The sequence below is a fragment of the Pimephales promelas genome, chromosome 8 (assembly GCF_988280905.1).
Source record: "Pimephales promelas chromosome 8, fPimPro1.hap1.1, whole genome shotgun sequence".
Taxonomy (NCBI): Eukaryota; Metazoa; Chordata; class Actinopteri; order Cypriniformes; family Leuciscidae; genus Pimephales; species Pimephales promelas.
Genome location: NC_142776.1, coordinates 28,366,483 through 28,394,255, shown reverse-complemented (window position 1 = coordinate 28,394,255; position 27,773 = coordinate 28,366,483). Strand labels below are relative to the sequence as shown.

The following is a 27,773-nucleotide window of genomic DNA, read 5'->3' as shown; positions in this document are numbered from 1 at the left end:
TCAATACTCATCAAGACAAGGCATGGTGACAGACAGTTGTGCGAGCTGATCAACAATTAACATAAAAAAATACACTTAGTCATTGTGCTTTGGAGTTTATTCAAAATTATAAATGAATGTGCTACTAGAATACATTAACTGGCACATTTGGTATTCTGTCAACACAGGCTTTGATCCTGAGTTTAGGTGTAACATCAGTAGCGAACAGTATCACATGCTGAGAGTTTATAGAATATTAAGAATTTAAACAAATGTACACAGGAAGATTCGTCGTCTTTTGGGAGGTGATGGAAACTACAGTCGTTGGCAGGATCAGAGAGGGCTCTGCAGGATCACTCAGATTTCGTTTTCAGCTTATGTTCAAAACAATCACGTTTAGTTTAGTCCGGTTATACATACAACCGCGAACAGCACATGTTGTCCCTGAGCTCCGTAACGACATCTCTCATAAAGATTTGCGTCTTTAAATAGTAAAATAATTCTCCGAAAAACAGCTAGCCTCTTCGCTAACTAACACACAAAATAACATTGGAATGCTACTTCCGCCGCCTCACCGGAAGTTTCACCCACTTTATTTTTTACAGGAGCGCCCCTCGGAAACTTGTGGATAGTCATGGCCGAAAAGTACTAGCAGCAAAGAAAATCAAGACAGCAAAGATTTTATCGGACGAAAGCAAAAAGAGAAAGTATAAGAAAGTGATCGCGTTAAAGGCAGAACAAGGATTAACTTTGGGCCAGTGTTTTCTGACGTGAGCTGAAGGACGAGGACGGGGGCGAACCGATGCGTTACGTTACTGTCATGCTTTTGGACTAGTAAGTAAGTTATATTGCTTGCATACTATATCTCTATTCTCTTTGTTGTTGTTGTTGTTGTTTTGTTGTTGTTGTTTTTTTGTCTGCCTTACTATGTTACGAAAGCTATATCCTCCGTTTATCTTCAAAATAAAGTTAACTGGTGTTAACTTCTAAACGGCGTGTACAAGTTTGGTAGGGGCTACATTCTTGCAAGGAAATAAGATGTACAAAATCATATTTTTGGAGTCCTATCAACATGTCTGTGATATTCGCTTATTTTTCTTGCCTCAAGCTGTAATGGAAATCGATTTTGCTGATTCATTTATGGTAGCTTGATATAATTAAAGTCCCCGTGAACCGGAAGTTGCAAAAGATTTTTCTCCAGTGCTGTGACGTATTTCCAAGTGAAACGGAATATTGAACAGAGGGCAGGGTTTTACTCTAGCGCTCCTCCTCTCCATCTTTCGCTCATAGTAAACTAACGGTTTGAGGGGAGTGGTTAAGCGTTTCCCCACCCAAGTTGTGAAACCTACGTCATCAGAAAAAGAAACCGTTCCAGACCGGAAGTAACTTTTCAGATTTTGATTAAAGATTACTAAGGTAAAACATTTTTTAAATATATTTTTACTTGCACGGATTAATTGTTCACCACAAGACTAGTAATATGCTCTAACAAAGTAAATAGGTTCAATTTTGATTTCACGGGGACTTTAAATATTGACGATATGGTTATTATCTACCACTCAAACATTGCATTGAAGTATCATAGATTCAGTAATACGGTAACCAATAGACTAGGCTACTATAATGACGCTGGCTTGTAAACGTGAGCATCGTGATCATTTGTCGTTAGAAAAAAAAAAAAAAAACCCATGAAATGATATTATGACATGCATGCTGAAATGTCACTGTACTGGGATGAAGACATTTCACACGCGACGGGGTACTCAAGTTCAGATGCCAAGGGGGCCACATTTAAACCACATTTATTGTGAAGGGCCACAAATTACAACTTGCATCGTACCGACTTTATTTATGACAATATTTACAGTTTTTACTTATTTAGAAATGCAGTTAATTACCTATCTTGCTAGTCTTGCAAGTCTTTTTGCTAGTACTATTTAAATTAAGCTAATACTGAACATGAAAATAAAAAATCTGGAACAATAAAGTGGATTAACAGTTTTCTAGCAATATTAATGCAAAAAAAATAAATAAATAAATAAAAAAATTAAAAAAAGTTCATACTCCCATGCACATTAAACCTCCCTGCAAGGTAAGTCTTGCTATTAAAGGGTTAGTTCACCCAAAAATGAAAATTAAGTCATTAATTACTTACCCCCATGCTGTACCAACCCCGTAAGACCTTCGTTCGTCTTCGGAACACAAATTAAGATATTTTTGATTAAATTTGAGAGCTGTATAACTACCACATTGGCTGCCTAAGGGACTGCCTCTTGACGGCCCAGAAAGTCAATGAAGAAAATGTTTAAATATCCCAAGTGACTACCGTGGCTCAACTATATGTTTATCAAGCGACGCGAATACTTTTTGTGCGAAAAAACAAACAAAAATAACGAGTTTATTCAACTATTTCTTTTCTTCCTTGTAGGCCAGAAACGAGACTTCTACTGACACTACTTCAGAGCCGCTCTGCACTACTTCAGATTGCAATTCTCGCGCATGCGTCGTGGAAATCTAAGGAAGTCTCGTTTCTGGCCTACAAGGAAGAAAAGAAGTAGTCGAATAAACTCGTTATTTTTGTTTGTTTTTTCACACAAAAAGTATTCGTGTCGCTTGATAAACATATAGTTGAGCCACGGTAGTCACTTGGGATATTTAAACATTTTCTTCATTGACTTTCTGGGCCGTCAAGAGGCAGTCCCTTAGGAGCCAATGTGGTAGTTATACAGCTCTCAAATTTAATCAAAAATATCTTCATTTGTGTTCCGAAGACGAACGAAGGTCTTACGGGGTTGGTACAGCATGGGGGTTGAGTAATTAATGACTTAATTTTCATTTTTGGGTGAACAAACCCTTTAAGTCTTTGTCCAATTTAAAGTAATACTTGAACATGAAAAAAAATTTAATCGGAGCGCTTTTTGCTTACTTTCTATTTATAACCCATTGACAATTTGAATCTACAAGTTTTGTTTTTCATGCTGTTAAGAGGACCATCAGCCAATAATTACACATTGGAGAGTAGAGATGCGCGGATCAGCTCTAAAGGCCAATTTATACTTCTGCGTCGAGGGTAGTGTACGGCGTTGGCTACGCACGTAGGCGACGCCGTTGTGAGCATTTATACTTCTGCGTTCAGGTCTTGGTTGCTCTGCAGTACTGCTTCGAAACGCTAGTTGGCGGCGGAGGGTTTTAATGTTCCACTGTGTTTAGATTCCTCGCGGATTCCTCAAGGGAGTGTTATAAGTCCAATTCTTTTTAACATTATGATTAATGATATTTTTGATAATTTGGGATATGGTGTGGGATGTGCATTGTATGCTGATGATGGGGCTATTTGGAAGAGAGGAAGAAATACAAAACAAGTGATTTCAGGGATTCAAATGGCTATTAAAAAGTGGAAGATTGGAGTATAGAATGGAGTTTTAAAATGTCTACTAGTAAATCATGTTTCATGATATTTAGCAGGAAAAAAGATTTTAAGGAAATTGAATTAGTTTTATATGGGAAACCTTTAGAACAAGTTAAAACATTTAAATATTTGGGAATGTGGTTAGATGGGAGATATACATGGAAAAAACATTGAGGAAATTGATAAAAAATGCAGGAGGATCTTAAATGTGATGAGGGCAATAGCTGGGAAAGAATGGGGAGCAGAAAAGGCGCTTTTCCACTGCATAGTACGGTACGGTTCGGCTCAGTACGCTTCGACTCGGCGCGGAACAGTTTGGATCGCTTTGCGTTTCCACTGCAGTAGTACCCCTTCAAAGTGTGTGGGACTGATCGTTATTTGCGCGCGCCTCTACTGCCATGACATCATCTTAAAAGCGCCACATTTTCAAACCCACAACACAGGAACAATGGAGACTATCGAGGGGATGATGTTCCTGATTCTCGGTATGTGGTTGTTTTTAACTGCTAGACGAAAAAATGTGTTTAAAATGAGGCTGATGGCAGCAAAACAAAAATACTGCTAAAAAAGTGTCTCGTGTCTCGTGTCGCAAATCCAATGACGCTAGTAGTGACGATTCTGTCTGACCAATCAGTGATCTGCAGTGTTTCACGTCACATTTTAGTACCGGTACGGTATGCTTGGAACCTCAACAGACCAGGTACCATTTAAAGCGACCTGAAGCGAACCGTACTGTACCGTACCATGCAGTGGAAAAGCACCACAAGTGAGCCGTACCGAACCGAACCGTACCGTACTATGCAGTGGAAAAGCGCCTAAAGAGACTCAATGCTAACAATATATCAAGCCTTGATCAGATCAACAATTGATTATGGTAGCATAATTTATGGGTCAGCTTCAGAAACATTATTAAAAAGTATAGATAGAATTCAATATAGAGCTCTTAGAATATGTTTAGGAGCAATTAAAACAACACCGGTTAATGCATTATTAGTAGAAGCGAATGAAATGCCATTGAAATTAAGGAGAGAGAAATTGTCTTTGGTATTTTGGACATCTTTACACTGGAGAAAATATAGCTAAAGATATTTTAAATAATTGTTGGGAATACTGTAATACCGAGAGAGGAGGATATGGATGGAAGATAAATAAGTTAACAGCGAAATATAAGATTGCAAATATTGAATGTAGTATGTGTCCTATATGGGGAGAGGTTCCGAAATGGATTATACCGGAGGTTAGAATTGATTTAGGAATATTAGATAAGAAACGGGAATGGGAGGAAATGGGTATTTGGAATATAAAGTTAAAAAGTACATACAGGAAAGATTCTATGCAAGTATGCACATTTATACTGATGGATCTAAAGATCCAAGAACAGGAATTACCGGAATAGGAGTGTATATTCCAGAGTTTACAATATCAATATCGAAACGATTAACATCTAAACTGTCAATATATATACGGTGGAAATGGTTGCTATTAAAATAGGATTAACATGGGTAGAGGAGGTAAGACCAGACAGAATAGTGATATGCTCTGATTCTGCTTCTGTATTAACATCACTAGTTACTCATTGTACGGCCAGAGAAGATTTGATGAGTGAAATATTATCATTATTATGGCGAATACAAAGAAAAGGGGTAGAAATTGGGTTCTGTTGGGTACCAGCGCATGTAGGAGTAGCTGGTAATGAATTTGCTGATGAATTAGCAAAAAATGCTTTAAAAAGGGAAGAAATAGATTTTAATATTCCATTAAGTAAAAGTGAAGTTAAAACTATCATTAAGGAAAATATTATCAAAGAGTGGCAGGAAAACTGGAATACAGATAATAAAGGGCGTTATTTATATAATATTAAAAAAATGGTAGAATCTAAGAAAAGTATAAATGGTAGAAATAGAAAAGAAGAAGTCATATTGACTAGGATGAGACTTGGTCACTCAAGATTGAACGCAACACTCTTTATAATTGGAGCTCATGAGACTGGTTTATGTGAGAATTGTGGGGAGAAAGAAACAGTGGAGCATGTGTTATATGATTGTAAAAGGTATGAAGAGGAAAGAAAGGATTTGATAACCTATTTAAATGGAAGAGGGAAAGTTAATAAGGATTTGGCATACCTTTCTTTCCCATTCTGACATTCAGTTTGGAGTTCAGGAGATTGTCTTGACCAGGACCACACCCCTAAATGCATTGAACTGCCATTGGTTGATCAGATAATTGCATTAATGAGAAATTGAACAGGTTTTCCTAATAATCTTTTACAGTCAAACCAAAATTTGGTCAAGAACTCAGAGTTATCAAATCACTTGTTATGGTCATCCTTCTTTAGACTGTTTCACAAAAGAATTTGAATAGCTGTCAGCTGTTAAATTTAAGTTCACAATTAGATAATGCCAATTTAGGTCAACCATTTACCAAGAAATGCCTAGTTTTGTTCAGTCTGTGTTGTAAAAAGGTTGCATTAGCAATTAAAGAAAAAACACTTAAGCAAAACATGGTCAAGTCAAAGAGTAAGAATAATTTTTGGTCCCAAATTTTTATACATTTTACTGGTAGCCCACAATATGAAGAATTCCAGGGTATAATATGTCATAGTTTACTTTATTTTGCTATCCTCACTTACATGAACTATAGTGTTCTGCACCCACTAGTAAGAAAAATAAAAAAACATATCTGGTATAAAGCATTTTTGCTGACTTTACATTTCAATTTTTTTCAAAAGAAGCACTCAAAAAAATCAAAATACACAAATGATCTTTTTTTGTTTTAATTGTAGAACACTGACATGATGTGCAACATATATTCAAAAATTCAACCTCTTAATTCATATGTTAGCGGTCCAGCTTACACACTATATATCAAAACAGAAATGCCACAGGAAGCAAAAGAGGACATGAAAGTCTTGTGGTTTCATATATGAGGTAATAAATTAAGCAGTGAGGCACGTCTGTTCTTGTTTTCCCCATCACCCTGCTGTAAATTTCCATATTCATATGTGCATGAGGTAACAAATGTTCTTATATCAGTATAAATCATTCCTGTGGTGGTGGCACACATAGTTACTCTGCTTATGTGCAATCAGAAAAAAGAGGAAATGAATAGAGAAATTTTGTGCTTTTGGAGTGAAAAGCCACATGACATCTTTGAAAGGGCTGGAAAATCCCAATGCTTAAAAAAAGAAATGCTTACGGACCATTACTAGCAACATTTTAAAGTGCAAGCTATCTGACGACATAAAAAGTGATTTGAAAATAACAGAATAGAACTATACTGACTGAACGAAGAGAAACATGAGAACTGTGATGTTCTCCTCAGAATAAATAATCAATGAGTGCATTTCCATATTTCATCATGCATAATACGTGAAATCACTGAACATATACAGAGCAAGATCACTTAATAGAAGTAGCTTTCAGTCATATTCACATTGAAATTAATAGTCATTATCGCTTATTTGAGTGTGTACCAATGGGTTCTCCATATCCAGGTTAGTGGATGTAAAGCTTTGCCTAGCAGGTCTTTGTAGGCCTGGTTAAACTGCCGGTTCATGGCTGCATACAGCAAAGGGTTAATGCAACTGTTTAACCAAGTGAGGTTTGCACAAATCATATGAACGACCTGTGGTGCGCGATTGGCCTTATCGGCAACATTTAGCAGCAGAAATGGAGCAAAGCAGCCGACAAAACACAAAAAGACTGTGAAACACATCCGAGTCACGCGTTTAAATTCATTGTCCTCTCCCGAGTTGGCAGCTGGAGTGATCTGGACTGCTACCGGAGCTGGTTTAGAAGATGTTTCCACCCCATTTGGGGAAATTTGAATGGTACTTATGGAGGTTTTTGACTCTTGTGTGGTTGTCTGGCCTTCTTGCGCCCTGTCCTTATGCTGCTCTGCTCCTGTCCCTTCATTGCTGATCTCACAGCTTTGAGTCGTTGAGGCTCCGGCACTGATCCCGCTGTCATCTGTTGTTCCTTCTGCTTCAGCCCTCTTGCGTTTTGATGAGTGGCGACTGGGCCTGTACTTCAGGAAAGCCTTGGAGGCTATGCTCACCTTACGGTAGATCAGAAAGTAGAAAAGACCCACGCAACCAAGGCCCAGGAAGAAGTACATGAAAAGCAGCACGGTGGTGTAGGGCCGACCCTTAGTGCGGTGAAAACTGCAGGTGCACACTTGCGGGGTGAACACGTAGACGGGCCAAAGTGGGGCGAAACTGACCAGACCCAGTACCCAGGAGGAGATGAGGAGCACCGCCACTCCACGGTGGGACAGGAGCAGACGGGCACAGCGAGAAGTGCGATGCGCAACAACCAGGTAACGGCTCATTGCGATGAGGCATAATGTTATAATGGACACGCTGTTGGACAGGAACAGTAAGAATCCAAACATCTGGCACCACGTGGCTCCGCCCCTCCATTGCAGGTGCAGATATGAGTCAACACTGACAGGTTGGAGCATAGTGCAGTATAGGAGGTCAGCGAAGGCAAGATTCACTATGAGAACATTGAAACGTGTCCTCAGGTTGACATCAGTAGCAAAGGCGAGCACCGTCAGAATATTCCCTATGGTTCCTACAATGGTCACAGCCGATCCCAAGAGGACGCCGAAATAACGGTAGCCCTCTACAGAGGGTGACGCACAAGAAAAGGAATCATTTCTTAGATAATCTGTGTCGTTCCACATCCTAGAAAGAAACGAAACGTTAAGCTCATCAAATATCAATGTAACATCCACGTGGCATAGTAACCTCAAACAACCTGTATGAGTCTTTTATTGACCGCATTTCAATTTAAGAGCGGTCACAATTCAACATTTCTTCTAAATGGACAACAAATGTGGAGATTTTAATAGAATGCCTTTTGATCTTAATATAAACTGAGACACATTCTGCAACATGACATCATGACTTTCGAGTCAAGTGGCGTGTTATCTCTACACATTTTGAGCTATCCGCGTGTATGCGTGTATGTCTACGCCATTAACGTCCGAGTGATTCCGTGTGTCTGTACACGCCGTCAAATGTCCGCGTGAAACAAAGCAAAATGTAGATCTACATCTGAGGAGCGAATTTATTTATTTATTTATTTTTTTTCCTAGGATGGTAAGGGAACAGTCATAAATGCCATTAACCCATGTGACGATTAGGTTTAGGAAGTCAGGGACAGGGTTGAGGTAAGTCATCTTTTTTTTTTCCTAGGATGGTAAGGGAACACTCATAAATGCCATTAACCCCAGTGACGGTTGGGTTTAGGCAGCCCGTTCTCATCCTTTAACGTCATATAGAACGCTATATGACAAAACGGCGCTATACTACGCACATGGCACCCTTTATCGTTAATATAACACGCGAACCCAAGACGTTATAAATCCTTTAGCGTAAATATGACACGCACACCCTACCCCACACCTAAACTTAGCCCTCACAGCATGTGTTATATTAACGATAACGGGTGCCATGTGCGTATTATAGCGCCGTTTTGTCATATAGCGTTCTATATGCCGTTAAAGGATGAGAATGCGTTGGTTTAGGGACGGGGTTGAGGTAAGTAATATATTTATATATATAGTAATAACGTTAAGTCAACGGCGTTCATAAACACGCTGAAAAGCGATTATGCGTCTTGATAGCACGCCAAAAATTGAAATACGAATTGGCGCGTCATACACACGCTACTTAATGAGATCAGTCTGCATTAAAATACATTTTTAAATATTTTATAAAAATTTACCCAAGTGCCCAGAAATCACATTTAATCACATTTCTCACACAAAAAAAAACATTCCACTGTAAGTTAAATTAATTAGGCTAGATATTACATGTAATCTCATAGTAAAACAAATTGATTAAGTGTAATTTTATTTGTGCAAAGATGAGTCGGCTGTATGTTTTTTGTACAACATTTTCAAGTCCTTTGTATCACTAAATTGGAAGCTCCACAATTTTAAATTGTGTCTTCTGTCGCATTGGACTTCTGACCAGACATTTAGAAGTTTATTTTAAAATGCAAAGTACTGAAAATCAAAATAAAGCTGTAAAGATGTATATCTGTTAACGGGGTAAACCTATGGAATAATTGTTATAAGAAATTAAAATTGTGTACTTCACTCTGTAAATTCAAGAAAAAAACAAGGTGATAAATAATTATATAACTCAATATGAATAATTTGAGTCTGTCATATGTAAACTATTGTAATAATATCACCTTTGTAATCATTTATGTCAATTTTGGACATTGTCTTTTGTATGAACCAAATCCAGAGAGAAAAGTGATACTTATTAAATAATTATGAATAAAGGGTTTGCATAATAAGCATATTAGGCTTCAGCCTACACCTTTTTCAATTGTTGTAGCATGTATTTTTCTTAACTACCTTTATCTGTGGAACATTATCTTTGAGTGCCGAAATGGATTTTTGTTGAATTGTTAAAAATTGCAATTGGGTATTCGGAAGGGCCCATAGTCAATAGGTGTGTTTGACTTAAAGTGCCGCTTCAAGTTAAACACAATGCTGACGATTAGCCTACCCTCACGTCCGGATCACAGAAATATTCAGAACAACATCGCTCTTTATTTCTAAGTATGTTGTACAATTATTTATCCTTTAGTTATCTCTCATTAGATGAGAGTAAATTGTGTAAATTATTTTGGTGTGCTAAACTCAAGTAATTATAGGATAGGACAGGTTCACCCAAAATTTGAAATAAGATATTTTGATGAACCAAACAGAACACTTATACATTTCCACAGAAGAAAGAAAGTCATACAGGATTGTAACAACTCAAGGAACTAAATGGTGACAGGTTTTACATCTTTAGGTGAACAATCTGTGTTAGCACATTTGCAAATATAGCATATAAATTATATGTTGAACGATTGTCAGACATCCATTTAAATTTTTTTTAAAAACACAGTTAAAAGATTCATTAGTAAAAAAATAATGTATAAAAAGGTCATTTTTGGCGGTCCGTGGCTTACCTTGCTACAGCTGTGGTGTCCATCCTCTATTCTTTGGTTCTCTTTACCTCTTCCTGATTTTATAGCTAACCCTATACTTTGTTCCCCTAAAAGTTTTCTTTTAAAATAGACCCTCCAGCCACGCCTCATTTCTGTACTGATGTTTGAACACAACACTGCGTGTGTGTGTGTGTGTGTGTTTGAGACGTTCATGCTCAGATGTGACTCAACCGTTTCACAATCCTGGAAGAAATTTACACAGTAATGGTATTTTGCCAATAGATATGAAGCAACAAAGAAAAGGAAAGTTGGTAACAAAATAAAAACCTTGCAAAATAAGCAAACTTTCTACTTTGATGATTCAAATCTTTTTTTGTCATTCACAAAAAGCAGCTTGGCTAATCAAATAAAATTTAGAATTTCTGTCATCCTTGAAATCGCTGTTCTCTTCTGTGTGTTCCTCTTTTATGTATGTCATTAAGGTTGAAACTGTTCAAACAATTCTAACAACCACCATCTTCGCTGAAACATAATTGTCAGTTTGCTTTTTAAATGAAGGTTTATGATACCAGCGCAATATGACGGAGAACAAACAAAGTGTTTACACATTACACACCAAACTATAGTTCTACAAGCAGGCTGATAAACGTTGCATAATGAATTGCACTGTCAGTTTATTTGCATGTAATGTTTCTTCCATGTCCATAAATGAAGCAAATCAGTGGCAATAATGAACTTGGAATAAATTTCAACTTCAGCTTTGCAAAAACTAAATCTCTAAATCATGATGGCACAGCTGTATTTGCTTAAGATAAGCATGCTTTACTAGGAAACCACACAAACTCCCGAAAACATTAAAGGTGCCATGTGTCAAAAAAAAAATCAAATCATACTCCATATTCCATACCAAATGGGGGCAGTATACCTCTAGAAAGTGAGTTGTGCCGCTCTCACGTCTTCAAACCCCAAAAAACACAAGCGAGCGCTGTCTTGCTCTCTCAACCTCGCGCATATTATTCAAATCAATTGACACAATAAAAGGTTGGAAGACCGCAGTTTCACGTGGGAGCATTTGGAGATTTTTAGAGATTAGAGACTCAATGAACAACATCTCAAAACTAAATTATAAAGGCCGTCTCATAGACTACTGTCTCAAATACAAGCCGGTTCAGGCAAGTTCATTTTGGGGGGAAAAAAAGCCGGGGCTATTATTTGACGTTTTATGGTATTCGTTTTGTTCATTTTACATTTTTATTGTTAGTTTGAATTAATTTGACAGACAGCATTCGCTGATGTTGACCAAGCTAGCGCCATTCAGAGCTACTAACTCTCACAAATTCACCGTGAGACACGCAATTTTCACTTTTCACACACTCTCACGCCACTCATCAATTTTGTCATGCACAGAAACGGACACGGAGACCGACAGACTAGACAGAGCAGGTTAGATATGATATACAAAAAAAAATCCCAGCTCTCAGATTCTGTCACTTTTATTGCGCAATTCAAACAATAAATACCGTTTTGCCACTTGTAAGTTAAATGTTACACGACAGATCCCTAACGCACGTGAACCGATCATCTCTACTAGCTAATGGTAAAAGAACACAAACATTGTTGAAAGATACAGTGTGCTACAAAATTACCAAAATTAATTCCTCATGCATAATATTGACCAATCTTTTTTTTTTTTTTTTGAACTCTTCCCTGAACTGAAATGTAGTAGTGGCTGTACTTTCCACATGATCATCAGGTTCAAGTACACCCATTCATGACATCAGGTTCAAGTACACCCAAAACAAGTCGTGCGAGTTATTAGTTTGGTGGTTAGTTGGTGGTTACTGTATGTTGCCCGCCCGCATACCGCCTCCCATGGCCGAAATTGGTATTATGACACCTGCCGGGTGGCCGGGCCGGGGCTAGCAATTTAGCATGCTAATTCAGTTTAATATCTCTGCAGCACTAACTTGTCATTTTTTAATGACATCATGAACCTTATTTCTTCTCATTTTTTTGATGTGTGTAGCTCAGTGGCGGCTGGTGAAAAATATCTTAGGTGGGGCTGTATCATATTTGGCATTTTCAATAGTCTGGTAACCATGGGACTCCTCCTCAAGGCTTCAAATTGTAAAAATTTTGGATTAATTTAAGATAATCTTGATAGACAAAACTTGTAAGGGTCACAATTCTTTGTTGAACACTAATCTTATTTTTTTTTTTGCAATTTTCCAAAAGTCTATGGGGAAAATTCATTACTTTTCGTTCGAGGGAACCATGCGCCGCTAACTTCCGAGTTGTCCTACAAAGTGACGTCATAACTTCGGCACTCTATTGCGCTGCGTACTCGATACGCATTTTGAGGCTTCAGTGTCAAATGTAACATCACTACTGTGCTCACATTGCTGAGATGCTGAGATTTATTACAGCATTAAAAGACAGATAGTGTTTAGAAGTATTTAATGATTCTTTTCAAATCCATGATATCATTAGGCCCTATACAGTACATTGCTTATTATATGTTCAGTAATTTGGTTACATAAATATTAATTTAAACTCAAAGAAATTGCCATTAATTGTTCAGCAGAAACATATGTGATCACAAATGAAGACATCAATTTTAAATTCCATGTCATTGTTATATTAACAATTTTATATAAGAAATGTAGCTACATTAAAAAAAAAGGTAAATGAAGATTTTTTTTAAAAGTGCCTACAATTAATCTAGCTGGTTACAGTTAGTACAAACAAAAGAGAGAGAGAGATACAAATACTACTTAAGGAGTGAGATATGTGCTGTTGTTAAACTTATGATGAAAATAAACAATATACATTTACACCCCTGAGTGTAGTCAGTGCAGCCAATCTTTGACAGACTGTTTGCACTGCAACGTTTCCAAAGCAGCGCTGAAGTAAAATCTCTGGTAGAACAGGCAGATAAAGATGTTTTCGCACCTGACTTGTGTTCAAGTGAGATGCTTATAAACCTGTTTTTGAGGAATCCGGGGAGTTATGGTATACTTCACACTGCAGAGACAAAAAAACAAAAGTGAGTTGGAGCAAGAAAGATTTACTTTTGGTTTTTACATTTTTGGACAAGCAAATTGTAGACTATGTTTAATGCAAGTTATGGTGTGCAGTAATAAAACATAGCCCACCAAATAAAATGGTAATAATGAAATAAGAAAACATCAAAGCAAGTGGCATTTATTTTAAATACTTTTTTTAAGAAAGACATTTTGAATATTATGTTAAATAAGAGAATAAATGATAAAATGTCAGTGTATACAGTAGAAATGCTGGCCATTCTCTAAGCCCTTGAGTGGGTTGAAAAAAGTAGGTCAAGGGTCAGGTTCAAGTAGTGCGTTAATCAGTATTAAGAACATGCAATCAGAAGCGAGACGTGATATTTTGTTGGAAATAGTCCAAGCTGTTTATAGAATTAATAGAGTAGGAGTAGTCAAATTCATCTGGATTCCAGCCCATATAGGAGTAGGAGGAAATGAAATTGTAGACAAATATGCCAAAAATGCAACAAAAAAACTAAGATAGATATGGTAATAAGTTATAGTAAGGCAGAAGTTAAACGCATAATCAAAGAAGAAATGAGAAAGAAGTGGAAAGAGGAGGGGAATAAAGAAACAAAAGCAAGAATGTATTACAGTATTCAGAAGAGGGTAGGAGGTATGAGAGAAAATAATAGGAATAAAAGGGAAGATGATATTATTTCAAGAATGAGATTTGGGCATACTGGTTTGAATAGTACACTCTAAAAAATGCTGGGTTGTTTTAACCCAACTTTGGGTCAAATATGGACTAACCCAGCCGTTGGGTTAAATTTTTACATTATATTTTTAACCCAACATTTCGGGTTTGTCCATATTTGACCCAAAATTGGGTTAAAACAACCCAGCATTTTTTAGAGTGTACGCTTAAATTAATAGGGAAACATGAAACTGGGATGTGTGAGGTCTGTAATATTAACGAAACAGTAGAGCATGTTTTTATTAATTGTCATAAGTATAAGGAGGAAAGGATGAGGCTGAAAAACTGGTTTAGAAAAGAAAAAATTCGATTTGAAATGAAGGAACTATTACAAATGAATTCAGGGCATGTGCGGTAGAGCGATATTTGTGTTTTTGAGTAAAACAGGGCTTAGTTGAAGGATATGAGTTTAGTTGTCTTAGAAAGTTGTATTTAATGATAATGTATGAATATTAATAATAAAGTTATTTATTGGTTTTATTATGGATTCATGGATTTATTTATATATTTATTTCAAGGGTAGTGAGGAAATGCTATTGTGATCCACACTCCAAATCAGAAGGTGGCGGTAATGCGCACTTAAAAGTTGTTTGCCAACCGCCATTAAAAGAAAAAAGAAGAAGAAGAAGAAAGACATTTCGAGAATTTTAGGTTGAAAATGATGCTGCGTTCACGACACGTGCTATGGAAAATTGGATATTTTCCACTTGCGAACTGGTTTTTACCAGTGTGTTGCGTTCAAGTGCTTTTGTTGTCGTAATGTGGTAAAAAGATGGAGATCCAGACCTGTGTTATTTAGCTAAAACTATTTTAGATTGCTTAAGTCATCTGCAACAGCAAGAAAATGATTTATCAAAACTCAAAAGGTAAATAATATGCTGTATATTTTCTAAATCATGAATAGTATATATATTTTTTTTTTACCATTCACGACTCTCGCGGTGTTCTCCGCCATTTTTAAATGGTCAAAGGTTATCTCATCTCGGCAACTCGTCCATCAAAATATTCTACGAGTTGCCCAGTGGTAAACCATAATTACCATAGCACATGAACGCACCACGAGGGTCCAAAGGTCCCAATGCACAATTCCGCTATAATTTTTTTTTTTTTTTTACTCAAAGCTCGAGGCTCATCTAAGGACAGCAAGCCAAGTTAGTTTACTTAACCTTTAAGGCTGAATAGGTAGGTGAACTTGTGAAATGAATACAAAACAATAGATTCAAAATGAAGCCAAAAACTGACTTCATACATACTTCCATAAGTAAAGTAATCTGGGAAAGTGACTAGCACCATTAGTTTGCAGATGCCACATAGTTTGATATTTAGCTTTTAAGACAGCAACTCTTTTATAAGTGAAGTTTGTGTTTCTTTGTGTATTATGGAAATGAATGTGTTTGGGCTTACCGACACAGTGCTGTGTGTAATCACTGCAGCAATTTGTTGTGCAGTTAGTATTACAGTTGCAGCGATTTGAAGGGTTGTACTTCTCGTTGCATCTTCCCCTACAGGTGGTTGAGGCTGCACATACAGACAAGCATTAATCAAACAAGTGTCCTTTGAGTTGAATATATGAGTGTAGGTGTCTGAGAGAGAGTTTTACTTAGGCTGGAAGAGGAGCATGATTTTGGAGGGTTGAAGGTGACAAATCCCGGCAGGTTCTGACGGATGGTGTTTGTGATCCAAGACTGATATCGAGACACGCGGGTGTAAACCCCAGGAGAGTTGGGATCGGCACAGCCATACCCCCAGCTGGTGACACCAGCCTGTACCCACACTGTACACTGCTGACTCACCATTGGACCACCAGAGTCACCCTACAGAGAGGGACAAAAAGAAACACAAAGGAGATGGAGTTTTTTTGAGAGAGAGAGAAGGAAGGGGGCTATTTTATCAAGATGGGACGGTAACATTCAACAGAAAAAGGGCAGTTCGGGTTCGCACTCCAACCTGTGCCCCACAGGAGCACTACAGCCCTTCTGTCGATCTTATGTTTCATGTATATTTACACTACTGGAGCTATTCAACAACAAGCATTTACACTAAATGAGCAATGTGAATTCCAGAAATATAGTTAAAAGTGGTCTCTTGAATGTTATATGGTAGCTGTACAAGCTTAGGTTATTTGTAGTAATAATCTGATTGTGGTTTGTAGTACCTGGCAGGTGTCTTTGCCTCCCTGCGTCAAACCAGCACAGATCATGTTGCTGGTAACAGATCCAGAACCCAGCAGATTATTACATCGAGTGTTGTCCACGACTGGAACCATAGTTTCCTGCAGAATCCCAGGAGCAGCTAGGCTCACTGAACGTACGCAAGCGCACAGATTTTTATTATAAATAAAAGATGTTATAAATTGATGCAAACGTGAATTTATGAGTTTGTGTGTGTTTTCTACCTCCAGATTGAACATCTCCCCATCCTGTGATCCAGCTGCTGGTGCCGGCACTGAAGACGCTGTTCTGGGCTGCCAGACAAACCGGTTTAATGTAGTTATTGAAGGTAACTCTTGAGGACAGGCGCAGCAGAGCGATGTCATTGTCATTTGTGTTGCTGTTGTAGGAGGGGTGAACGATTTTCGTTCTCACAGTTCTTAGGACTTCATTGGGATTTGTTCCCTGCTGTGTCCTCCTTCCCAAGTACACACGCAGACTGGACGTGCTGATCCTGAATACAGTCAGAATACATGAAAGTGAGAAGAACAAAACAATATACCAAGTACCTTCTACCAATAAAAATAAATGAATTAAAAATGAGTTTTGATGTGAATTTTACCCAGGTAAACAGTGAGCTGCCGTCAGCACCCATTCATTGTTGATGAGGGATCCTCCGCAAAAATGACCTCCATAGGCGGTGCTGTGCAGACTGACCTGCCACGGCCACGACCCATCAGGAGCATTCACACCACCCACAATACGGGTGTTTAGAGGGGCTTGTCCACAAACTATGAGAGAGAAAGAGAGGAGAGTGTTTGTTCACATTAGCATATCTACATTAACTGTTTGACTTGATGTCAACATCTGAAGAAAGAGAGAAGCTCTTACCATTCAGCTGAGAAAGTGAACCTGCAAGGGCAGAAATGAAGTGTACATTAGAATACCAGTAATTCATTTAGATTTTGTTCTTAATAATGACACTGCTAGAGATACCTGCTATGATAATGGCAAATTAAACTCATGAGACTGAACGTGCGTAAAACATCTGTGGGCAAACCGGTTTGATTACACACAATAAGCACAATTAACAGCACTGTTTCCCTATTCAAAAAGAGACATTCTGCTAGTACATTCCATATGCATGGTAGGTTTGGCTCACAGTATAAAACAATTATTTGTTTCTGTAAAAGTGACAAGAAAGAAATTTTTTTTTTTTGGATTATTAAAAGTATGTTGCACAGAAAGAGAATTTAAACAGATGCAAAGATGTCCTCTTGGGGGAATGCAGGATTGGGCCGTTCAGCCCAAATAAGTAAGGTAGGGCCCAGGGCAGGGAACGTTCTCAGAACATTGGCTAACGTTCTCTGAAGGTTCTCTGAAAGTTATCAAAAACGTTCTTGCTGTAACGTTATTATAACGTTGTGCCAACGTTATATTACATTGATAAACGTTCTAAAGACGTTAGCATTAAAACGTTATCCTCACGTTGTTATTGGAATGTTTCAAAAACGTTATTATAACCAAGAAATAACGTTAACACAGTGTTTATATAACGGGAGAATTGAACGTTCTAATAGCACTTTCAAAAACATTCTTATAACCAAGAAATAACGTTAATACAACGTCTAAAAAACTGGACATTTTGAACGTTCCTACAACATTCAGAAATAACGTTTTTATAACTCGATGGGAACGTTATGAAAACGTTCTTAGAACCTAAAATTTTTAGCTGGGGAATCCCCCGGTAGTGCGTCATCACAACCGTGTCCCCCATCCGAGTCAGAAGGGTCAAGCTCCGCACACTGGGTAGCGGCAACTTTAAGACGGCTTCTTAGGCAGCATAAGGCAATGACTGCAATTCTCGAGGTTCTCCAAGGCCTCCTGAGCGTGTTTGAGACCCAAGCAGACGACGCAGAATGAGTGCAGGTCCTTAGCGGCGATGAGAGAACCAACCGTGATAGGAGGAGTTGGTGAGAACGGCGAGAGCGCGGGCGGATAAAGATGGAAAACACAGCTGATAGGCTGAAAAACAAAAGTCATGTCTGCGGAGGCTGATCAGGCGATATGTCCTCCTGATTCTAGACAATTCCCTCCTGTTTCTAGACAAACAATTGTATTTGTACAGACTAGAGCTCATCACCTTCGCTTTGCAATATCAATCCAAATGTTATGTCGTTACTATAGATAAAGGTTGGGAATGAAGACATCTGTTGTTTTATACATTTATGTATGAGAAAAACACATGGTCCGTAGTTTCGACATCATTTTCACAGAATGTACATGTGTTATCATCTATACCAAGGCGAAGTCTCAGTAATTCTTTAGAGGGGTAAATGTTCATTACTTTTCAGTGTGTTTCTTTCACTTTTGGAGGTATAGTGAGTGTTAGATACATTGTTCTTAGTTGAGTAATTGAATCTTTATAACATTTTTGTTTTGCCTTATTTTTATTTTTCCTTTCAAGGTATTCAGTACGTTTGGTCGTGACATATGAGGACTGAAACTAGCGCGCAACATCAACGTCATCGTTCTCAGCCACTCCCCCTGTTCACTGATTGGACTGGAAACACCAAAGAATACAACACACAATCGCAGGTAGTACTGAAGGAAAATGAAAATTTTGCGGAAATATGTAGGAGGGCGGAGCCAGGCTAGAGAAATGCATTCACTCACAAATTTCATGTTAATGAGTAAGTCATGCACTTATTTTGAAGTGGCACCATTTAGGTAGGGAGGGTTGTACTGACAGCAAAACTGTTTCAATGGGGAAAAACTATAACCTCAAATAAAAATAACTATTAATATTTATATTAAAACTTTATTATGACAACTTTGGGGCACTATTCAATAGCCTATCTAACATTAGAGTAAACTTTACTTTGCAATGTGTAGAAAATCGGATATCAATAAAACAAGTAGGACTTCTACAGTCATCAGCCTCTATCTAACAAACTATGCACGTTTTTAGACGTTAGAACTTAGGCCTATCTGTATTTAAATGACAGGAACTTAAAATAAACATTACATGGTTAAAAACAAAGAACAGTTTGTTGAGAACATTCTAATCACACCAGTGCAATCGCACACCTCAAATGGTTAAATATTAAAAGTAAAAATCTATAAAATTGTTAATGATTCTGTTAATGAATCATTATTTTTATAGCCCTTAGACTGCTCTTATGTGCGGTGCCACAAAGAATATTATCAAAATATATTCACTTCTTTTTATATGTATTATGTATTTGTTGAAGGGATACTTCACTTTTTTTGGAAATAGGCTCATTTTACCACTCCCCCAGAGTTAAACATTTGGGTTTTACCGTTTTCAGCTGTATTCAGCTGATTTTCTGATATTTAGAAGAATATCAATAACCAGACAGTTTCTGGTCTCATTGACTTCCATAGTATAATTTTTTCCTACTATGGAAGTCAATGAGACCAGAAACTGTCTGGTTACTGATATTCTTCCAAATATTAGAAAATCGGCTGAATGGATTTGAAAACGGTAAAACCCAAGTGTTTGACTCTGGGGGAGTTGTAAAATGAACCTATTTCCAAAAAAAGTGGAGTATCCCTTTAACAGTTATCCTCGCTTTAATATATCATAAGATCTTACCTTTTACAAACATGAGCAGGGTCAAAATCACACACGTCGTTCTCCGCATCTTCCCAGTCACTCTGTGCCCTTAGCAGGATGCTGGTGGTAATTTGGTACAAAGTGACTCTTACAGTCTTGTTTATATAGTTGTGCTTCTCAAATTGCTCTTTTTGTCACTCACTCACCTGCCCACTTCTTTTCTCATAATGCTCCTCCTCCATTTTTTGTCACCCTGTTTCATTATTATCATTCTTTTATGCCAAAGATGACAAGCAAATTAGCCACAGCTCACTGAGAATTTTTCTCAGTAAGAACATCGCTGAGAACATTTTGCACTTGTATGCATTGTTAAGGTATGATTGTGCAGATTCGCAACAGGAAACATCTATTAGGTCATTGTTTGAGCTTTCTGCTCATTTGATATTTCGTAATTTTTCAAAAGATTTTCAAACTGGCCCAACAAGTGTATTTCAGAATAAAAAGCAAAAATGTGAAATGGCAAAGGAAAAAATCTTAAGACATCATGACAACACATTCTTTCTGTCTTTTTTTCTTTTTGTATTTCTTTCCTTGCTTTATTTTTGGTAACACATACATAAAGAAAAAACTTTAAAAAGCAATGAGCTGTAGTGAATGATTACGTATGGCAACTTATTGTCAGATGCCAACCATTGTTACTCTTTCTGTCTTTTTTTCTTTTTGTATTTCTTTCCTTGCTTTATTTTTGGTAACACATACATAAAAAAACTTTAAAAAGCAATGAGCTGTAGTGAATGATTACGTATGGCAACTTATTGTCAGATGCCAACCATTGTTACTCATAAAAGACTAACACAAGATTACTGAGTCAGTTTGTGTTGAAATCGGGACTCTGAACAGGTTCAGAGAACGGAAACAAAAACTGGAAATGAACAATTTTAGACATAACTTTGTATGCAACAAATCAGCTCATTGTCTGCCTGATTTGTCTGATATTTAGTTTGCTGCTTACACTTTAATTTTTAGAAGTTGTATAATTTGTAGTAGGCTTGTAGTAACTTGTAAATAGAAATGTTAGGGTTAGAGTTGAATTTTTTTGTGGTTATCAATCATTGAGCTGAAGAGCTACATGAAGGTAAACACTACATTGACCCCAATGGCTATGTTACAAATGTAATATCCTCTTTCATTAAATGTATGAGCTAAATAAGTTACTATTAGCATGTGCTATGATAATATCTGTATTTAACTGAAATAGATGTTTAATTGGTTCCAAGACTCTTCATGTAATTGGAGCAACTTATCTAACAAATTATGAAGTTCCTCTAACTCAGTGTTGGTTGGTTGGACATAATTTTAACACATTATTTTTTTAATATTGTGTATTCAGTAACAGTTATTCAGTGTTAAGTAAGAAGGCAAAAAAAATTCCTTTTCCAAAGGCTCCTACATATTTGGTTTGTTGAACATCATCTTTTCAGCATCAGACAGTTTTGTCTATATTGTTAGCCTAATATACTCTCTCTGGACACTGACACTAAAATTGAATTATAGCATTCGTCATTCTGGTTTTATGCTCTGCCTCAAAAATTGTCTTGAGTTTCTCAAATTTTATTCCAAAAACAAGACTTTGTAAAGCTCGGCTAGATCGGTCCAATGGAGGCGTCTGGTCAGCGGGTGAAGGTTGCGTATTGTTTTTTTTTTTTACGTGGCAAAGTATTGTGGGTTAAATGCAATACATGTTTCATATGTATTCTCTAGTTATTTCATCTGACTCCATAAATGAAAAGGTTTTGAATGATATCTGTGCATCATTAAATTAAAAGCGAAAGTTTGACTAATTCCTCTACTAACTCTAATGACATAATATCAAAGTCAGTTAGAATCATCAAATGTAACAATTTATTATGTCAGGTAAATTTATCATTCTAATTTCATAATCATTTCCTATGGAGAAGATCCGTAATGTATTGAGGCGCCTGACCATTTAACCCCTTAAACACGTATAATAATACCTTGAACTTGACATGGTATTCGACCGGCTACCAGTGAAGCGAAACAAAAACAGGCAAAATAGTCTACATAGTCTATCCGTTTAAAGGTGCAGTATGTAATTTTAAAATGGTTGAACATACAGTACACAAGAGTATATATGCGCTGTCTTGGGGAAGGCTCAAAGCTAAAAGTTTGGTCTGACTCAAAAAAATAATTGTGATTTTTATGGTAAAAGACTTTAAAAAAGCTACAGTGCAAAACTGTACACTCTTAGAAAAAAGGGTTCTATATAGCATAAGGTTCTTTACTCAACTGCAAAGGACCTTTTATGCAAAAAAAAAAAAAATGATGATAATGACAAGAAAGAACCCTTTTGGCACAAAGGTTCTTTATAGGCTATTATTCATTCATATATTACATTATTCTGCAACATTTTGCAGTTGTAATTCAATTATTGTTTATTAAACTGTTGTAGTAACTTAATATCCCATTTTAATCATGCTGATTTTTGAAGGATAAAAACACTTGTGATCATTCATGCATTGCATTTTAGGGGTTCCAAATACGTAGCGCTTTAGAACCTTTTCTTCTAAGAGTGTACTATATACGGTAAATAACTGTGATATAATTTTACTGTAAAATACTGTTAAATTTACAGTTTTTGAAAGTGAAAAAGAACAACTCGTTGTATAATTTACAGTGAAAAACAGAAAATTGACATTCCCACAATTCCCTGTGTGACACTTCAAATTGTATGCATTTTTGTTGAAATAATTATGTTTTTTTTTTGTTTTTTTTTAATCAGTTATGTGCTTTAGGCTTTTATGTTACATATAATGTTGTTAAATTAATGTTAATTGCAATTTTTAATTTCACAATTTAAATGTGTGTTACCATGATGGTGTTTAATGTTTGTGTGAATGACACTGTGCAGCTTCTTTATATAAGTATTATCCTTTTTATGGAAGACTACTTGTGATGAGCTTTGATTGCTCATGTAACTCTCATCGCTGCTGTGATGATTGTTTGGTTGTCAGTGTTTTACACTGGTACAAAACAGATATCATTTTTTCAAAAGGCTGGTATATTAATATCTATCAACAGATAATGAAATACAGTTTATTACTTTAAACTTTAAAAGTTAAGTCTGTAAAACCATTAATGTTCCTACCGTATCTGGCAACCACAGCTGCCGTTTTTTTTACCGTAAAAATTCCATTTATTACAGTATCCCTGGCTGGGATAGGAACCAGTGAGGTGTATGTATTCTCTAGTGGCGGAGGGATGGCCTCCCGAACTTTGTTAATAAAACATCATTAAAACTGTGTTTTGAAGTGTTTAATGATTCTGATAATGCAATGACATCATTATACATTGCCTACTATAATTATACATGCAAGAATTCAGAGAAATATGCTAAGTGAAGAAAAAAAGTTTAAAGTGTCTACAATTAATCTAGCTGGTTACAACTTGTAAGAGAGGAAAACAAAAGAGAGAGAATGGAGTGAGGTACGTGCTGTTGTTAAACTTGTTGCACTGCAACGTTTCCAAAGCAGCGCTGAAGTAAAATCTCTGGTAGAACAGGCAGATAAAGATGTTTTCGCACCTGACTTGTTCAAGTGAGGTACTTATTAACCTGTTTTTGAGGAATCCAGGGAATTATGGCATACTTCACACTGCAGAGACACAAAAACAAAAGTGAGTTGGAGAAAGAAAGATTTACTTTTGTTTTTTACATTTTTGACAAGCAAAGTTTGTTTAATGCATGTTATGGTGTGGAGTAATAAAACATATTTGGATCTGTATATTCGCATTATATATTATATATAAATGAACTAGGGAGATTGTGCACTTTACATAATATATTTATATATACTTTACTTATAATAATTATATTTTTTGACTTTAAATGTTTTTTTTCTATTAAGGTCTATGTAATTGTGTCTCAACTTAACAGTACAAAATCCAAATGTGTTGTCTAAACACAAACCATTTATCTTAAGTAAAAAAATCTGTACATCCAGAGGGTGGCAGTATAGTGCGAGCCGACTGCCATTTTGCCCGAACTTAATTTTATTGTGTTCAATCTGCTTAAATCTACGAACAACTTAAGTTTACTTAATCCGTTTGTGTTGGATTACATGATTGATTTGTGTTGCCTTAACTGAAACTGGGCAGTGCTTTTAGTTCCCAGCATGCTTTGCATATGGTTGAATTAAGAGAGAATAAATGTTAAAATTAAGTGTTATTTTATGGTTTTTTTTTTTTTAGAAATTTAGAAAAGGGGAAGACTGGATATTGTGTAATAGTGTTTAATGTTAAATTACATTGGAATTATTAAACCATTTAAATTACAGTGGGTTACCATTGTGGAGAAGAGTGGAGCATTTTGTTTGTCTGTCGACTGATTTCATTATTTTCAATTGTTTTGAAAGAAGGAGCATGCAAATCTTAGAATTCAAGATGCAAATATGTGCTTCTGTTAGCAAATAGCTAGCTAAAGACTATCAATTTAATTAAATGTCACTCAATCAAATGAAATATAAATGGATGAATGCCTTTGAATCATGTCAGGAAGCCCTTAAAAATTCACGTTGAGACTACTTAAATTTGATATTTAAATAGTTTGATATTTAGCTTTTAAGACAACACCACTTTTTTTAAGTGAAGTTTTTTGTTTCTTTTTGTATTATGTAAATGAACTTGTTTGGGCTTACCGACACAGCGCTGCCTATAATCACTGCAGCAATTTGTTGTGCACAAAGTATTGCAGTTGCAGCGATACGAAGAGTTGTACTTCTCGTTGCATCTTCCCCAACAGGAGGTTGAGGCTGCACATACAAACAAGAATTAATCAAATAAGTGTCCTTTGAGTTGAATATATGAGTGTAGGTGTCTAAGAGAGAGTTTTACTTAGGCTGGCAGAGGAGCATGAGCTTGGGGGGTTGAAGGTGACAAATCCCGGCAGGTTTCGAACGATGGTGTTTGTGATCCAAGACTGATATCGAGACACGCGGGTGTAAACCCCAGGAGAGTTGGGATCGGCACAGCCATACCCCCAGCTGGTGACACCAGCCTGTACCCACACTTTACACTGCTGACTCACCATTGGACCACCAGAGTCACCCTACAGAGAGGGACAAAAAGAAAGGAGATGTTTTTTTTTTTTTTTTTTTTTGGGGACTTTTTTTAATTAGGAAAGGACAGTTAACCTGTCAAACTGAGGCCCACAGAAGCACTACAGCCCTTGTGATGTTTCATATATATTTACACTACTGGAGCTATTCAACATCATGCATTACATTAATTGAGCAATGTACAGGTCTTGAAGTGCTTTATATGTTATGCAGTAGCTGTACACGCTTTGATGTTTATTTATAAACACTTTTTTTTTTTACCTGGCAGGCGTCTCTGCCTCCCTCCAATAAACCAGCACAGATCATGTTGCTGGTGACAGATCCAGAACCCAGCAGATTATTACATCGAGTGTTGTCCACGACTGGAACCATAGTTTCCTGCAGAATCCCAGGAGCTGCTAGGTTCACTGAACAGGGTACACACATATAATAATTACTAATTAGTGATGTTACAAGTTGATGCATATGTGACTTAATGGATGTTTTCTACCTCCAGATTGAACATCTCCCCATCCCGTGATCCAGCTACTGGTGCCGGCACTGAAGACGCTGGTCTGGGCTGCCAGACAAACAGGTTTAATGTAGTTATTGAAGGTAACGGTGGAGGACAGGCGCAGCAGAGCGATGTCATTGTCATATGTGCCGCTGTTGTAGGAGGGGTGAACGATTTTCGTTCTCACAGTTCTTATGACTTCATTGGGATTTGTTCCCTGCTGTGTCCTCCTTCCCAAGTACACACGCAGACTGGACGTGCTGATACTGAATACAGTCAGAGTACATTAAAAAGTAAGAAGAACAAAACAATATACCAAATACCTTCTACCAATAAAAATAAATGAATTAAAAATGAGTTTTGATGTGAATTTTACCCAGGTAAACAGTGAGCTGCCGTCAGCACCCATTCATTGTTGATGAGGGATCCTCCGCAAAAATGACCTCCATAGGCGGTGCTGTGCAGACTGACCTGCCACGGCCACGACCCATCAGGAGCATCCACACCACCCACAATACGGTTGTTTAGAGGGGCTTGTCCACAAACTATGAGAGAGAAAGAGAGGAGAGTGTTTGTTCACATTAGCATATCTACATTAACTATTTGACTTGATGTCAACATCTGAAGAAAGAGAGAAGCTCTTACCATTCAGCTGAGAAAGTGAACCTGCAAGGGCAGAAAGAAATGAGAAAGTTAAACCTTTCCCTTAATAATGACCCTGCCAGAGATCCTTGCTCTAATAATAGATTAAATTTGCGAGACTGATCATTCGGAAAACATCTGTGGGCAAACTGGTTTAAGCACAATTAACAGCCTTCTTTTCCACTATTCAACAAGGAACATTAGCCCCATGTCCTTCAAGAACAAGTATTTCAAGTATTTCAGTAGGCGTGACTCACAATGTAAAACATTTATAGGCTCCTTCTGTTCTTGGATTAATAACAGAATATGACCCAGAAAGAGATAGTTTTATATAGTTTTTTCTCTCTATTACATCTTTGTTATCCGCTTTAATATATATATATATATATCATGAGATCTTACCTTTTAAACACATGAGCAGGGTCAAAGTCACACACGTTGATCTCCACATCTTCACTCTGTTTCTTAGCAGAATGGATGCTGGTGTAATTTGGTACCAATCAACTCTTACAGTCCATTTTATATAGTTGTGCTTCTCAAATGACTCCTTTCATAACTCACTTACCTGCCCACTAATGCTCCACCTCATTTTTTTGTCATGCTCTTCAATTCAATTCACATTTATTTGAATGGCGCTTTGAAAAGTGTGTGTTACAAATCTGTGTCCACGTTCATAGTCTTCGTAAGAGGACAGAAGCAAAGAACATAAGCACACATAATCTAGTTACCTTTGGGATTGGGATCCCGAGATAAAACAGATGAAAAAATAATAAGCTGTTGTTCATAATATTTCAAGCAAAGAAAATCATGTGCATTTGATCTGAGAACAATGAGATGGTTTATGTGAATGCTTTAAAGATATCTTTAGTCTAGATTTTAACTATAAATTTAAAGTAAATGTGATAATACTGTATGTCATGACCAAGAGATCCTTTTGTCGAGGTAACGAGACGTGTTGTGGGAACGAAATCTGTAGCTATTTCTGTCTAACTATTTCTCCTAGAACTACCCTGCGTGACCGTATCAACCTGGGATTATCAGAAATGGATATTAATAAAACATTAATATTTGAGTTGTAATTCAGTATAACAAAATGAATCAATTATTATAAAACGTTAATAAATTATAGCTATCATTAAATTATATATAGGCCAACTATTATATTATGTTCAGTATAGTGCAAAAATCACCATTTCTACAAAATTGTTGAGCAGCACAGCTGTTTTCAGCATTGTTTGTAATAAAAAAAAAATTGTTTCTTAAGCAGCAAATCAAAACATTAGAATGATTTCTGAATAATCATGTGACAGAAGAGTGGAGTAATGATGTGGAAAATTTCACTTTGCAACCACATGAATAAATTACCTTTTTTCAGATAAATAAACTACTTTTTATATTAAAAACCTGTTCTTTTAGTTATGTTATTTAATTATTATGTACGAGAGAGCGGGGCACAACCTAACACTTTTTGACTGTCAAATTTTGTGTAAATCTACTTAGGGTTTAGAGTATACATTTTTTCCCGCATTAATTTCTCGCATGTCTACAATTATGTGGTTTTGTTTTATTAATACAGTGTATACTTTCTTGATTTAGAATGGAAGTGAAATGTGACAACATGCCCCATAGCTTGGATACGTGTAACGTGAGGGGCACATTGTAACATC

At 36.8% G+C, this 27,773-nt stretch overlaps 3 protein-coding genes and 1 long non-coding RNA gene across 14 annotated transcripts; 1 reads left to right on the top strand and 3 right to left on the bottom strand.

Moving 5' to 3' along the window:
• Window positions 1–672: 672 nt before the first annotated feature.
• Window positions 673–25,984, top strand: LOC148978106 (uncharacterized). 11 transcript variants are annotated; one of them, XR_016169518.1, is made up of 8 exons: window positions 673–817; window positions 16,262–16,416; window positions 16,511–16,798; window positions 16,886–18,857; window positions 25,240–25,387; window positions 25,468–25,565; window positions 25,654–25,757; window positions 25,845–25,984. It is a non-coding gene; the product is annotated as an uncharacterized LOC148978106 (long non-coding RNA). The 11 variants fall into 11 exon arrangements; XR_016169517.1 differs by having other exon boundaries at window positions 674–817; window positions 16,511–16,588; window positions 16,669–16,798; window positions 25,468–25,757; XR_016169514.1 differs by having other exon boundaries at window positions 674–817; window positions 16,511–16,608; window positions 16,697–16,798; window positions 25,468–25,757.
• On the bottom strand, window positions 5,912–10,521 carry gpr84 (G protein-coupled receptor 84). Its single transcript, XM_039689179.2, has 2 exons — window positions 10,369–10,521; window positions 5,912–8,075 (listed from the first exon to the last, which is right to left on the bottom strand). The coding sequence occupies exons 1-2, from the start codon at window positions 10,389–10,391 to the stop codon at window positions 6,845–6,847; spliced, it is 1,254 nt and encodes a 417-aa protein (XP_039545113.2). The 5' UTR covers window positions 10,392–10,521; the 3' UTR covers window positions 5,912–6,844.
• LOC120491691 (trypsin) lies at window positions 12,793–20,013 on the bottom strand. Its single transcript, XM_039689667.2, has 8 exons — window positions 19,879–20,013; window positions 17,151–17,171; window positions 16,882–17,050; window positions 16,505–16,773; window positions 16,265–16,410; window positions 15,710–15,923; window positions 15,514–15,627; window positions 12,793–13,371 (listed from the first exon to the last, which is right to left on the bottom strand). The coding sequence occupies exons 1-8, from the start codon at window positions 19,925–19,927 to the stop codon at window positions 13,367–13,369; spliced, it is 987 nt and encodes a 328-aa protein (XP_039545601.2). The 5' UTR covers window positions 19,928–20,013; the 3' UTR covers window positions 12,793–13,366.
• On the bottom strand, window positions 23,157–26,633 carry LOC148978105 (trypsin-like). The gene is made up of 8 exons (XM_089134282.1): window positions 26,509–26,633; window positions 26,110–26,130; window positions 25,841–26,009; window positions 25,462–25,730; window positions 25,233–25,378; window positions 24,748–24,961; window positions 24,552–24,665; window positions 23,157–23,510 (listed from the first exon to the last, which is right to left on the bottom strand). The coding sequence occupies exons 1-8, from the start codon at window positions 26,555–26,557 to the stop codon at window positions 23,506–23,508; spliced, it is 987 nt and encodes a 328-aa protein (XP_088990408.1). The 5' UTR covers window positions 26,558–26,633; the 3' UTR covers window positions 23,157–23,505.
• Between the last annotated feature and the right edge of the window lie 1,140 nt (window positions 26,634–27,773).

Coding starts and splice junctions, on each gene's coding strand:
- gpr84 (XM_039689179.2), bottom strand. CDS start 10,391: ATGGACACCACAGCTGTAGCAAG. Junction 8,076..10,368: donor GACACCACAGCTGTAGCAAG/GTAAGCCACGGA, acceptor GTTTCTTTCTAG/GATGTGGAACGACACAGATT.
- LOC120491691 (XM_039689667.2), bottom strand. CDS start 19,927: ATGCGGAGAACGACGTGTGTGATTTTGACCCTGCTCATGTTTGTAAAA. Junction 17,172..19,878: donor CCTGCTCATGTTTGTAAAAG/GTAAGATCTTAT, acceptor CTGCCCTTGCAG/GTTCACTTTCTCAGCTGAAT. Junction 16,411..16,504: donor GGGAGATGTTCAATCTGGAG/GTAGAAAACACA, acceptor GCGTACGTTCAG/TGAGCCTAGCTGCTCCTGGG.
- LOC148978105 (XM_089134282.1), bottom strand. CDS start 26,557: ATGTGGAGATCAACGTGTGTGACTTTGACCCTGCTCATGTGTTTAAAA. Junction 25,731..25,840: donor GCAGCTCACTGTTTACCTGG/GTAAAATTCACA, acceptor GACTGTATTCAG/TATCAGCACGTCCAGTCTGC. Junction 24,962..25,232: donor GAGGCAGAGACGCCTGCCAG/GTAAAAAAAAAA, acceptor CCCTCTCTGTAG/GGTGACTCTGGTGGTCCAAT.